This window comes from Dufourea novaeangliae, unplaced genomic scaffold (assembly GCF_001272555.1).
Source record: "Dufourea novaeangliae isolate 0120121106 unplaced genomic scaffold, ASM127255v1 scaffold141, whole genome shotgun sequence".
NCBI classification, from domain to species: domain Eukaryota; kingdom Metazoa; phylum Arthropoda; class Insecta; order Hymenoptera; family Halictidae; genus Dufourea; species Dufourea novaeangliae.
This window is the reverse complement of record NW_015374017.1, coordinates 345,265-357,544: the sequence shown is the minus strand read 5'-3', so window position 1 is coordinate 357,544 and position 12,280 is coordinate 345,265. Positions and strand designations below refer to the sequence as shown.

The window sequence follows — 12,280 nt, the reverse complement described above, 5'->3', positions numbered from 1 at the left end:
GACGTTTTTCTTCAACAAACAACTTGTATTTACTTTAAATATATACATATAAAAAATAATACTCTTACAGCTTATAAAAATGTGCGAACAACAGTATCGAAATAATTTGCACTATGACATACACAGCGAAGAGTGCATCGATAACGAGGTGAGGACCTTGATAAATGATAAAATGTCGGCGAATCCGGAAAAGTGTCGTGTGTCAAGGTCTTGCTGGATAATATTTACACGTAAATATTTGTTTTCCATATTTTCGTGCATCACAACATAATCGGTTACCGAGTCGTGTGCGATGTGCATTCAACCACGATCAGGGAACCTATGACACTGAAACTTTCTTCAAGAATGAATGCGTTTAAACATACAAAACAGAGAAACTATATATTTAAAAAAAAAAGCTATTACATCTAAATAAGTTATAAAAATATCTAGAAAACCTATCGATCTACCATATCGAGGTCCGTGCAAGTCAGAGACCACCGATCGGGAACACGCGAGTCCACGTTTCAGCCTCATCGGTCCCTGAATCGCGTGAATCTGAGACGGACCGAATTTGATTCCTTTATCCAGAAGGATCTTATCTAAGATCGAAGCATTTTCGTGGCTTTCTACTTTCTCACATCCAAGAATTAATATCTGTCTTTGACACTTTCTTTTCCTGCTTTCTAGGATATAGTCTCGATCATTCCCTGCAATCGCATCGAATAGTAACATTACGCGATAATCCAATTGTTGAACGATTTTCACGGATACACATGTCCCTTGCAGCGACGAGTAATCCTCTAAATGCCCTTGGTGGGATGACGAGATATAGTTGAAATTCGATGTATGGTACCAATTTTCAGCTGGATTGAAAATTTGGCGCCAAGACATTGGTGATTACGAAAGAACATCTTATGAACGTCTGTTGCAGGATCGACGTTAGATTAGACAGTGATTTCGGTGGCGGGTGGTTGCTGCCAACCGCCGAATGCGTTCTGGATCTCCTTGGCCATGGCGATGGTCAGGTGATCGTTGCCGGGATTCGCGATAATCTGTGGGGATGAAACCATTAATCAGCTATTTATACCATTTCATTAAAGTATATAGTAGCAGACGGAAAAGTACAGGTTTGTCTCGATTATCGTCACGAACTCGACTCCACGCCGGGACAATAATCTTATAGGGACTTTGTTTTTGCCCGACGCCCGGACCTCGACAACAAAGTATACGTTTGACAGGTTCCACGTCCCCAGTGGTGGGGGTAACGTCTGGACAATAATCGTGTAGAACAAGCTAGACGATAATCGAGAAGAGTAACCACTTTTCTGATTCTTTATATTTCTGTCCTATTTCTTAACATCAACTTAAAACCTTAATACAATGAGTTTTATACAACATTTACTTCTCTATTAAATTATGCAGGCCCTATTATAACATGCGATATTATAACATATGTATGTTAACGTGATATAATTACTTGAAGCCCAACAGGCAAGCCTTGTCTGTTCAGTCCCATCGGGCATTGGGTAACAGGAAATCCGAGAACGTTGTACAGCATCATGTAAGTGTAATTCGCGATCCTCGGGTACATCTGATACCGATAATGCGCCGGCGTGATAAACGACGGATATATCAGCACGCCATTGTCGCCCAAAACATCCTGTAATCGCAGAATTACACATTAATTTCCATTGATGATCATTTAAGCTTTTTTTTTTTTTCATTGTTTTTTAAATATATTTTCTGATGAATCTCGCGAATGATTCGTCGCCTGATCGCGCTTCAGTATTCTCGAATGTATTTTTACCTCGAATTGCTTCTTCAGCGACGCCATCTTGTCCGCCATATTGTTACAGTAGGATTTCGGGAACTTGCTGTACAGCCACTTCGTGAATCCGTACGCGATTATCGATAGGGAATACGGCGAGACTCGGAAGATGAATTTAAGGATCTCCAGAAAAATTCTGCACGATACCTGCAGTAATAGATATTTATCCCATTGATAAATAAATAATCGGTGAACATCAAAGACAGTTATCATCTTTTACTCTTGTTCGATTTATTCCGATCAACCAAGTTAGACTACATAGGTAGTTGTTCTCGGACAATATCGCGCAGATATTCAGTTGTTTTGTTTCCTTGTTTATTTCGTTGAAATAAAAAAGAAACAAAAATTGGATTTAAGGAACGATGCAACATCATAAAATTCGTTTTACAATTGAAATTGTTTATTCTTCTTTTTCTTTTTACTTGGAACTCGGTATGTATAACGCAACAATACGGAGCGTCTATCTGCAGTATATTTTCCGAGACAATTGTGTTAATATCACCGCGTTTTACTTACCGAAGCTGCGAATTCCTTCGTGACATCGTCCACGTCCATATGCAGCAGGAAACGAGTCGCTATGTCGAAAGCAAACTTCATGTCGTGCAACCTCGCCTGAAAAAAAACAACACTTATATAATACAGTAATAATATTTTGTTAATAAAAATATGGGACATTTTCATACAGGGTCGATTCTAGATGCGAAACTATTTATTCAACTTTTAATCAAATTTATTCAACAAAATATTTGACACCAAAGTTGGGGGCTGAAGATATATTTTTGGGAATGTCTTGGAAACCACAAGCAACAGGAAAGTTTTTTTTTAAATTGTCCGTTCTTGAATGGAGAATTTAGTCACAGAAGAAAATTTAAGATTATTTGGTTAAATAGGTAGTGGGTCACGATCGACCCAGCCACTGGCATGTAACCCCAAGGATTTAAAATATTCATTATTAAAAATCTTTTCACGAACCTTTTGCACCTTAGTCCCATAGGTTGTCTCGAGGTGCATCCTTAGTTTGTGAATGGGTTCCTTCATGTCGCGGCTGATGGAGCACGTAACTCCGCAGCATTCCTCCAGGTAATAGAATTTCATATTCTTTAAGGACACCTGTGCGACGAAACGATTTTAGACACGTTGGCTTAACCATGCGTTTTCTCATTAAAAAGGCCTTTTTTTAAAAACATTTTTTGACAGAATTTTTCGAAAATTTTTTCTTACTATTATATGAACAATTAAAAACGACATAAAATGCGACGTAAACTGTAATTTCAATTTCTCGAGTTCGTGTAAAGTATTGTAAAGTATCGATACCGTTTGTTCGAAACGACGAGAAACATCGCCCGAGTGTGATATGATCCTCATTATCAAATCGAGATCATCCGCGTATCTGGTCATCGTGCCTATACTGAAATAATTGTTCCAATTCTTGTCGGTGGATGTCGGGTTATGGCCCATGGAGCTCACAGAATCTGCAACCAATGGAATGTCGCGGTTTTATACTCTATCGACGTCTAGAGCTAACCAAACAATCCGTCATAATGGCGAATCTTATTTTACAATTATTTGAAATTTACGTTTTTACCTTTAATTTATTCATACATTTTATATCGTACTATGTTATGCTAAATTCGATTTAGTATACGTGCAACGTTTGGTAGTTCTGGTAATAACTTCCGGTACCGGCTTTAAGTTCGTTCATTTGTCCCAAAATGGTAGGGGAAGGGCCTCCGATCACTTGGTCTCGGAGGTTACTGAAATTTATGCCAAATTAACATTCAGTTTAACATTTATTTCGATATTTGAAATAAATGTACCAAGTCGTAGGAGGACCTTCTCCTGCGCTGCTTTTTCCCCTAGCGGAAATCGAGTTTCCTTTAAGATTACCATGGAAATATAATGAAAAAAGTAATCTATTTTAAAAGGGCGGAGTTACACAAAGAAATTTAATTGCAAAAAGTTTCGAGATTTTTAATACATCCGAATGATGTATCGGATATCCAATCCACTATTATTTGAAAGGATAATTCAGAATACTACCGTAACCGAAAACTGATCGAAATTCCCTAGAATAGTTTATTGTTATTTGTGACACAGAGGTCGATGCAATGAAAGACACTCACTAGCGGTGGGTTTGTGGCCGAAAACTCCGCAACACATAGCCGGAAATCGGGCCGAGCCAGCGATGTCCGACGAAAGACTCACAACGGACCCAGCGGAACCCAAAAGGGCTGCCTGAAAGAAACACGAAAACGATAATAATGATAAATCAAATATGAGAAAATATAATAAATTCAATTCGATCGAATTGTAATTCCGCGTTGAAACGATGTTTTGAAAACTGTTCGACACAGTGTCGATAAGTGTGTGATCGGCACTTACCGACCGAGCAGCCGCCATATTGAAGGCGACGCTCCGAGCCCTAGTGTCGCCTGTGGCCACGCATTGAAATCACCAGAACAAATGCATACAGTCACGATTTCAAAGCATAAAAAACTACTCTCATTGCTAATATCAACTTTTCACGAATTATTATTATTATTAATTCACGGATCATTGCTCAACAACAATTCACAGTGAATTTCCCCCGCGTTTGCAATCAATTGTAGAGATTAAAATCCTTTTTTAAACCCTTGAAATCCCCTAATAATTCTCTATAAGCTTAGGATCAGAAGTATAGATATAGATATATCTACAGGTACTAAGCATATGAATCAGTCCGCGAGTTTATCGTCTATTCATCAAACAAAAATAAAACAGACAACGTAAAAAGATGACACGAACCTCACCGCCCGAGGAGCCGCCAGAGGTTCGATTGGTGTCGTACGGGTTCCAAGTGGAACCGGTTACTAGATTGCTGGTCTCCCAGGCCAGACAGAGTTCCGGAGTGTTACTAACGAGCAGAATAATCGCACCAGCTTCCCGTATTTTGGTCACAACATCCGCGTCCTCGTCTGCTCTGATGGGAACCTTTTTCTTAACACCGACTGTGTGAGACAGCCCTGACAAAAAAAAAAAAGAATAAAAATACTTCATTATTCACGTATTACAGTGGACTCTGACTATATTGCCACTGGCGTGGATGATGGAAGAGGGGTTGTAACTCTTTAGAAAAATGTCGATAAATCAAACTCAGGCCTAGTCACCTGGTACAATTTCAAAAAACATTGTCACAATTATTTCTAAAAATTATTTCTAATGATTAGAAAATAAAGTAACTTGTTGTTTGAAATAATATTTCAAATAATGTTATTTCAGACTTGATCACTAGCATGGGCATTATTGTGAAATAAAAATAACGTATTATTTGAAATAATATTGCAAATAATGTTATTTGAAAAGTGCCTGGGTCTGGCGAAGACCGATGATCATTTCTCTTCCTGTTCTCCTCGATCAAAGTACACAACCACGGTCACAATGATTTAGTCATATATCTATACGAAATGATGAATGAAGGCAGTTTGTTATTCTGGGCTTGATAGATCGTGTAGATAATCTTCGTCGAATGGAAATTAGTGAACCGTTGTCTTACGATACGTTATTCTTATCGGTATTGGGTATCTGGAATGTCGTGACGATCTTGTTCGCTAATTTTCTTAATCATTCTGTTGATCCGTCGATGATTTACAGCGTGCCGGGTATAAATTGAGCGTTGATTTCTTTTTTAACTCTTTACGATCGTAGGATTCTATTTGGAATCATTAATTTACTTGACATTTATTACTTTATAACTCATATTACGATCCTGAAAATTCAATATGGTATTGTTATAGTTTAGTTTTTCGCCGTTAGATGAATACATTCTTGGAAATAATATTTGGAAATTGTTTAATGAACACAATTTGTTTTAATTTATAACATTTTTGTTTATTTATTTATTTTTTTAATTTAACTTTTCCTGATGTCCAAAAAATAACTATAGGTATTGCAAACAAATATTTCTTTTTCGTTTGAAGGAAATAATTCACGTCGGCAATATGTAATTACAACTGTATTATTTAACCAACAAAAACGAAATAAATATTTACAGTGCGTAAATAGTAAATGTGGGATCCACCTAGAAATAGATGATACAAATGACATAAGATTGACGAGACAGACGGGATGAATGAAATATTATTGTATTAAAAAAATTACAATAAAATATGTGATGATAGTTAACCAAGAAACGAAAAATTGCAAAATCATTCTGTCTTTGAACTCAACGAATTTATCGTTTAATTACATTCAGTGACCTTTATCAATTTTCTCACTCCGAAGTAACTATTCCCCTTAAACTGTTTCTCATTAATATATAATTATAAATAATTATTGTTTCTTTTGTATACGATTCCCAGACGTATAACAGTGAACGTTCCATCCATTGCCTATTCTCAAACACGTGCAACGAACTGTAGATCTTGAACCCATTCGTTGCAATGCCGACAGAATAACCGGTTTCCGTGTTACGATCGCCTGGTTTCGTTCGTGTTCTCGAGATTGCAACGGTGCGGGCGACCAGGAAAGCCTCGTATAATCTCAGCACACCGTGTGGTACACTCGATTCGATTTCTTTTTTCTAATGACCTGTTTTTTTTTTTTTTTCGTCTAATTCCCGCGAGTCTGTTGACACGTGCACTTGTGGCATTTTAATATAGTGTGCACCGTATCGTTTACGTAAGAACAAGAATTTATTAATAATGACTTAACAGTACACTTTATGAAAATAATGACTTAACAGTACACTTTATGAAAATTTTAGGCGTGGAACTTAAATGACATCAATGGGCACATCTCGTATCGTTTACGTAAGAACAAGAATTTATTAATAATGACTTAACAGTACATTTTATGAAAATAATGACTTAACAGTACACTTTATGAAAATTTTAGGCGTGGAACTTAAATGGCATCAATGGGCACATTTTATAAGGTTCGTGCTTTTTTTGTAGGTGGAGGCAATTCAGAGATTTCAAGGTCACCTAGATTTTTTTAACGGAATAATCAAATTCTGAGTAAAAATGTGTTAACCTTCGTATGTCCTAAACCTAATAGTTAACGAGATATTTAGAAAATAATTTTCAATACGTACTTACTATCTGGAAGCTATAGGTGCTCGAACTGATGCCCCTCAAATCAATACAACGAATTCAATACAGTGTTTATTTTGTAAATATCTCGCTAACTATTAGGTTTAGGACGTACGAAGGTCAACACATTTTTACTCAGAATTTTGATACTCTATCGGTCTATTGGAAACACTGATCCAGGTTTTACTGTAACGATTTAGCCTACTGTACCATATACGGGACGGGTAATCTCCAGTAACCCCCACATACATTCTTTTTCTTTGTATTTTTCATATGATTTTCGATCCTCCTTAGTTCTATTTAATAATAACGAAAATTCCATAAAATTGTCACTAAATTCGTGTCACATCTAAATAGGTTAACCGTCGACTTCCATTCATGGGTCATCAGTGACCCGTCGATGAACCCGTTACACACCTATTCATAACAGCAACAACGAATCAGACATCGTCTTATTTAGAAACGTGTTGATGAGATCATATTTATGGGTAACCGATCGATGATCCAGCCCGCAGGGCTTCAACGGTTCATACTCCAAAGATCGAAATATGAGTCAGCGTTTATATTGTCGGGTTATATCGAGTTTATTGGACGAACCTTGTACGGCGATGCTTTCCTTGACCGTCATCGGGACACCGAGCAACGGTTTCGTTCGCGCCAGTTCCTCCACGGTTTCCGTGGTCCCGGCGAGAAACTCGTCGACTTTACGAGCCTCTTGAATCGCGGCCTCGTATCTCGTCTCGACGATCGCGTTCAATATCGGATTCACATCCTCGCACCTCTCTATGTAGGCTTTAACGACTTCCTCGCTGGTCACCTACGGACGGATAAAAAAATCGAAAAAGTAATTATAGGCTGTGGATTTTATGCATTTATACCGAATATATGATTATTTAAATTTTATTATAGAAAAATATTTAATGAACTTTGACGAGGTATTTGTTTCATTTGGAACCTAATAGTATCCATAATAAGGTAATGGAATTACCGTTTGATACCAGTTTTTGTAGAATACAGAAAAATCTATATTTGCATAAAGATCTGCAGTCTAGTAATTCTATAGGATGTTTAAAAATAGTATCGCATTGTACAGTAAAATTTCGGTTGGTGTCTGAGAATTGGGACCGAAACCGGGCGCTTATGAAGTAGAGGAATCGATACTAAATATACAGGGTGTAACGAAAATGTTGCAGATCCTTTTACAACAAATTATTATTATTCTACTTGCGCGTTTACCTCCTTCGTGCGAATTCGCCTTGCGAGTTCAGTGGCGGAGACCAACAGATGATGATTCTTGATCGGTGGCAGTTGTTTCCGTTTCCTCAACGCCTGCAGCATGATGAACGGCGTGACCAGGCATGACAACAGGAACAACCAGAACTTCAGGATCTTTTGAACCATCAATGTGATCGTATCCTGAAAAAAAAAAGTATGCAGAGAACGTTTTCAATGAAACAAAAAACAGAGAAAACAAACATTTCGGGGGGGGGGGGGGGGGGGGCATACATATATCATGCCAACAATTACTTGACAATAAATTCGAGTTTATCAGAAGGTTAACGGATTTGACTATAGTTAAAATTGATGGTGACGAATTCATATGTTAATTGATGATCGGAAATCAATTTAAATTGCATTAATATGCAACACACATTTCGGAATTTCGTGTTTTATCAGTGGAAATGTTGATGTAAATTCACCTGTTCACGGTTCAATTTACGGAACCGGTAATCAACCCCGCGGGGCACTTCTGTCTGGGGTCTATTTTGACCCAGGATCGCAGAAACTTCACACCACCATTCCAGCTTACAGAAACCAACCGAGGCGTATCTGTCTTTTTTGGCATTTTATAAGAGGACCAGCATATGATTTCGAAAAAAAAACTCGTTCCAGAACTCTAAAGATAAGTGACCAGTAGGTTATTTTTACTAAAACAATTTTATACTATAGCGTGTGTTTAACGCGTCCATGTATGGCGATAAATTCATTAAATTCCCAGTCCATTAATCACGAACGAGTTTTTGTATTATATTATAGATAAATATATAATGTATATTTTGGACACACAGTGTTTGTCGAAAATACAGACACCGAGGAATAAATAAATACACATAACATACATATTTTCACGCTGAACTTCATTAAGTTGTAACAAAATTAGCCTGGGTAGGTTTACTTTGTTTATTACAAAAAAACATTCAACATATGGCTGGCATTATTAAAAGTGATAAATTGCTCTTTTCATAAAAAAAATTTACTTTTAATGCTGTATAGTATAATAGGTAATTTACTACTTTAACAGAAAACATTACAACGAGAATAGTTTGGAGTGAAGAAAGTGATTAGGGGTGGGAGTTCCTAGTGACCTTGGAAGTAACAATAAAGCCATTTCAATCACTAGAAAATGGAATAGCAATTACTCCAACACGATGGGAAAGTTCAATCCAAGAATTGCTCCACGACCATTCCAATTGACATTATTAACCCTTTGTTGCAAGATTACTTGTCTCAGAGACGGCTTTGAATTTTTCTTTCACTACCGCCACCTAGCGGAGAATTTTGGAAGCTCTTTGCGATCGAGTACTTTCAATTAACAACAAGTGGCGCCCTATTTTCCGGAACGATAATGAAAAGTAACATTCGGTTGGTTATTAATTTATTAGTGTAGTTCACGGTCAAGGCAATGGATTGTTTAGAAGACTTTGACTTCGGACACAGAACTTCGCGAAGAATCAGTTCTCGTTGCATACTTCTTATTACACTCGTGTAGATTATACAAGACATAGTATATTAGAGATTTCTATTCGTTATTTTATTACCCTATTTCTATTACTATTCGAGAAAAAAATTTTTTCGCAAAAAGCACAGAAGATTTTGCAAATTTAAAAGTCGGGTAACTTTAGGAGTTAGGAGTTAGGAGCTTTTGGAAATTACGGAATCGATATCTTCGAAATTCGGAAATGCGGCATGGAATTGTGGGAAACTAGAACTATAACAAGAATTGGTAATTTGATGGCTGAAAGACTGGAAATTTTGAAATCTGAAAAATCAGGAAATTTGTAATTGTTAGAAAGTTGGAAATTTGTAATTGTGGAAATTAGATGCTTGAGAAGTTGAAACTTTGAAAATATAATTACCGCTTGCCCATTGTTTAATATGAGAGTTTCCGGTTGAAAAGAACATTTTCCTCTTTACGGAATATTTCTGCATAAACACAACAAATATTAAGCTTTTTCTTCCGTTATAATAAAACTTGGAGGAGGTCATACACATCCGGTACTGATACCAAAAGTTCGCATAATTAACTGTGAGACATGAACTTTAATACAATGAATAAAACAAAAATGAAATTACAATCACTAAAGTATACAACTCATAATTGGTCGTGCAGACTGGCATAAATACTTTCAAAAGTGGTTCTTTGCCTTTCAAAAGGTACGCGAACGTGAAAGGGAAATATTTTTCTTTAGTCCCTGATCCACATTTACTTGATGGTATTGGACAAATTATTCTGCGTGTTCTGTTTATCCATTCCAAAACGATATTTTCGTAAATAAACGTTCAGTTTATCAATAAGCGTAAAAAACAGTTTTACGTTGCAAAAAATGGCAGAACAAAATGTTACTTTACGGAAATTAATTATTTACTATTGCAATTATTTCGAGAAAAGTTACTGTTCCTTTTTGTATGGTTGATAAATGCTTTCTTATAAACAATTTTAAAAAATCGTGACATACCAAAATCTTTTTTCACAGAATTTGCAATATTTATTCCTGTACAAAATTAAGCATATTGTATAGAAAGTCGGTGCAACTGTTAATGAAATTTTTACATAATTTTTCCAGAACCAATTGTCTTAAAAAATGATTTATAATTTCATTACCACTTACAAGTGACATTCACGAAGTGATACACGCCGATTTTTCTGTAACTTTGCTCAATCGTTTACGGGACCAACTTAACAATTTTCCCCTACTTAATTAGCACTCCTTTACTCTTTAAGGGAGAAACCACCCTTTCTATCCGAAGCATCCCTTTTACTTGCTCGCTCGTAACTCGTGAACCACAAAAGGTACCGACAAAAACTTTAGAAAAATTTCATATCGTTTTTAGTTCTCCATATGTCAATAGAAAAAAATTCTCAAAAAAATTAATCTTCCGAAAATTTGTTCCTATCGATATAAAATTTATCTAAACTTTTTTTCCATATCTACTGTATTTTACGAGTTACAAGCGAATAAGGAAAAGCCGTGGTTCGGATAAAAGAGGGCCAAATAGGATACGGTAGATAAATACAAGAAATAACCATGCACAGACCACAGAATGGGAAAAACGTGGATCGAGGATCATGTTGAAAGGGCTAGGATTGAATCCTTACGGGACACCCTGTATATCGATCCGTTTCGCAAACAACTCACCGAACGATTCGCCAGAAGCTTCACGTAAAGCATCGGCAATACGCACAACAGGAACTCCATGTTGTTTTTTCTTTCAGCAACTGTTTACTCTCGATATCCTCCGTCTTGTTATCCGTTTGTATTTCGCGCTTACGTCAACAGCTGTTTACCGAACACGGTTGTTAACACATGCACGACAAAAGTGGAGCGTTTATTGGTGGTTCATGCTCGCCCTGTGGACGTTTCTCTGTCGCCAATGGCCACTTTTCGTATGTCACCAGCGAAAAATACACTCGACCGATCATTCAGGATCCATCGAGATCGATCTTCCAACGAAATTATTTCAGCTATTTTTCGGTGACTATTTTCTTCTTAAAATAGTAATCTTATGCACCAAGTTTTCGTTGGTTTTCGAAAAAAATTTTTTTTTTATGTATTCCCTTTATTGGTTCTTTTATTCGGGTGAATGTCTTTGGTAATTTTCATTTAACTCACTCGATTTCGCTGGATCGAAGATACAGGTTTCGGCGTTTTATCGAATTTTTTGCGATACCTTCGAAATTTTTGTCGCTCTCCTCGTTCGTGCCATTTCTCGTTTTGGTCGACACCTTTTCTTTTTTCGCCACGTAGAATTCTTCTCGCTGGGAAGTTATTCTTCGGGGTGGTTGTGTCTCTTTTTTACAGACGGGAATCACTGAATCGAAAAAAACTGGTTTTGCACCGTTCAAATGTTCGGCATCGGTGCCATTTTTCACGGATGATTCTCGTGATTGTTACGGTGAATATTAAAGTTATGATTCTTTGTGAAATGGAACTAAACACAATCGTAAATTTTACTTTGCCTCTGTTTTCGTTTTTAGGTTTTTACTCTGTGACCATTTATGGAAATTTTGTTTTTTCAAGAATTTTCGTTGTAACAAAATTTTATATTAATATTGTAACAGATTTATATATTAATATTATCATACGGAAAAATGCTTAACCCTTTTCTCTATCCATCTAAA

At 36.6% G+C, this 12,280-nt stretch overlaps 1 protein-coding gene across 1 annotated transcript; it reads right to left on the bottom strand.

Moving 5' to 3' along the window:
* Positions 1–587: 587 nt before the first annotated feature.
* On the bottom strand, positions 588–11,310 carry LOC107188827 (fatty-acid amide hydrolase 2-B-like). Its single transcript, XM_015577193.1, has 11 exons — positions 11,298–11,310; positions 8,116–8,295; positions 7,477–7,696; positions 4,595–4,812; positions 3,934–4,045; positions 3,125–3,282; positions 2,783–2,920; positions 2,327–2,422; positions 1,790–1,957; positions 1,460–1,642; positions 588–1,034 (listed from the first exon to the last, which is right to left on the bottom strand). The coding sequence occupies exons 2-11, from the start codon at positions 8,278–8,280 to the stop codon at positions 927–929; spliced, it is 1,566 nt and encodes a 521-aa protein (XP_015432679.1). The 5' UTR covers positions 8,281–8,295; positions 11,298–11,310; the 3' UTR covers positions 588–926.
* Between the last annotated feature and the right edge of the window lie 970 nt (positions 11,311–12,280).

Excerpts from the sequence above, each read along its gene's own strand:
- LOC107188827 (XM_015577193.1), bottom strand. The coding sequence starts at position 8,280 with ATGGTTCAAAAGATCCTGAAGTTCTGGTTGTTCCTGTTGTCATGCCTG. Across the intron at positions 4,813-7,476 it reads GGAAAGCATCGCCGTACAAG|GGCTGTCTCACACAGTCGGT; the intron begins GTTCGTCCAATA and ends TTTTTTTGTCAG. Across the intron at positions 4,046-4,594 it reads GCGGCTCCTCGGGCGGTGAG|GCAGCCCTTTTGGGTTCCGC; the intron begins GTTCGTGTCATC and ends TGTTTCTTTCAG.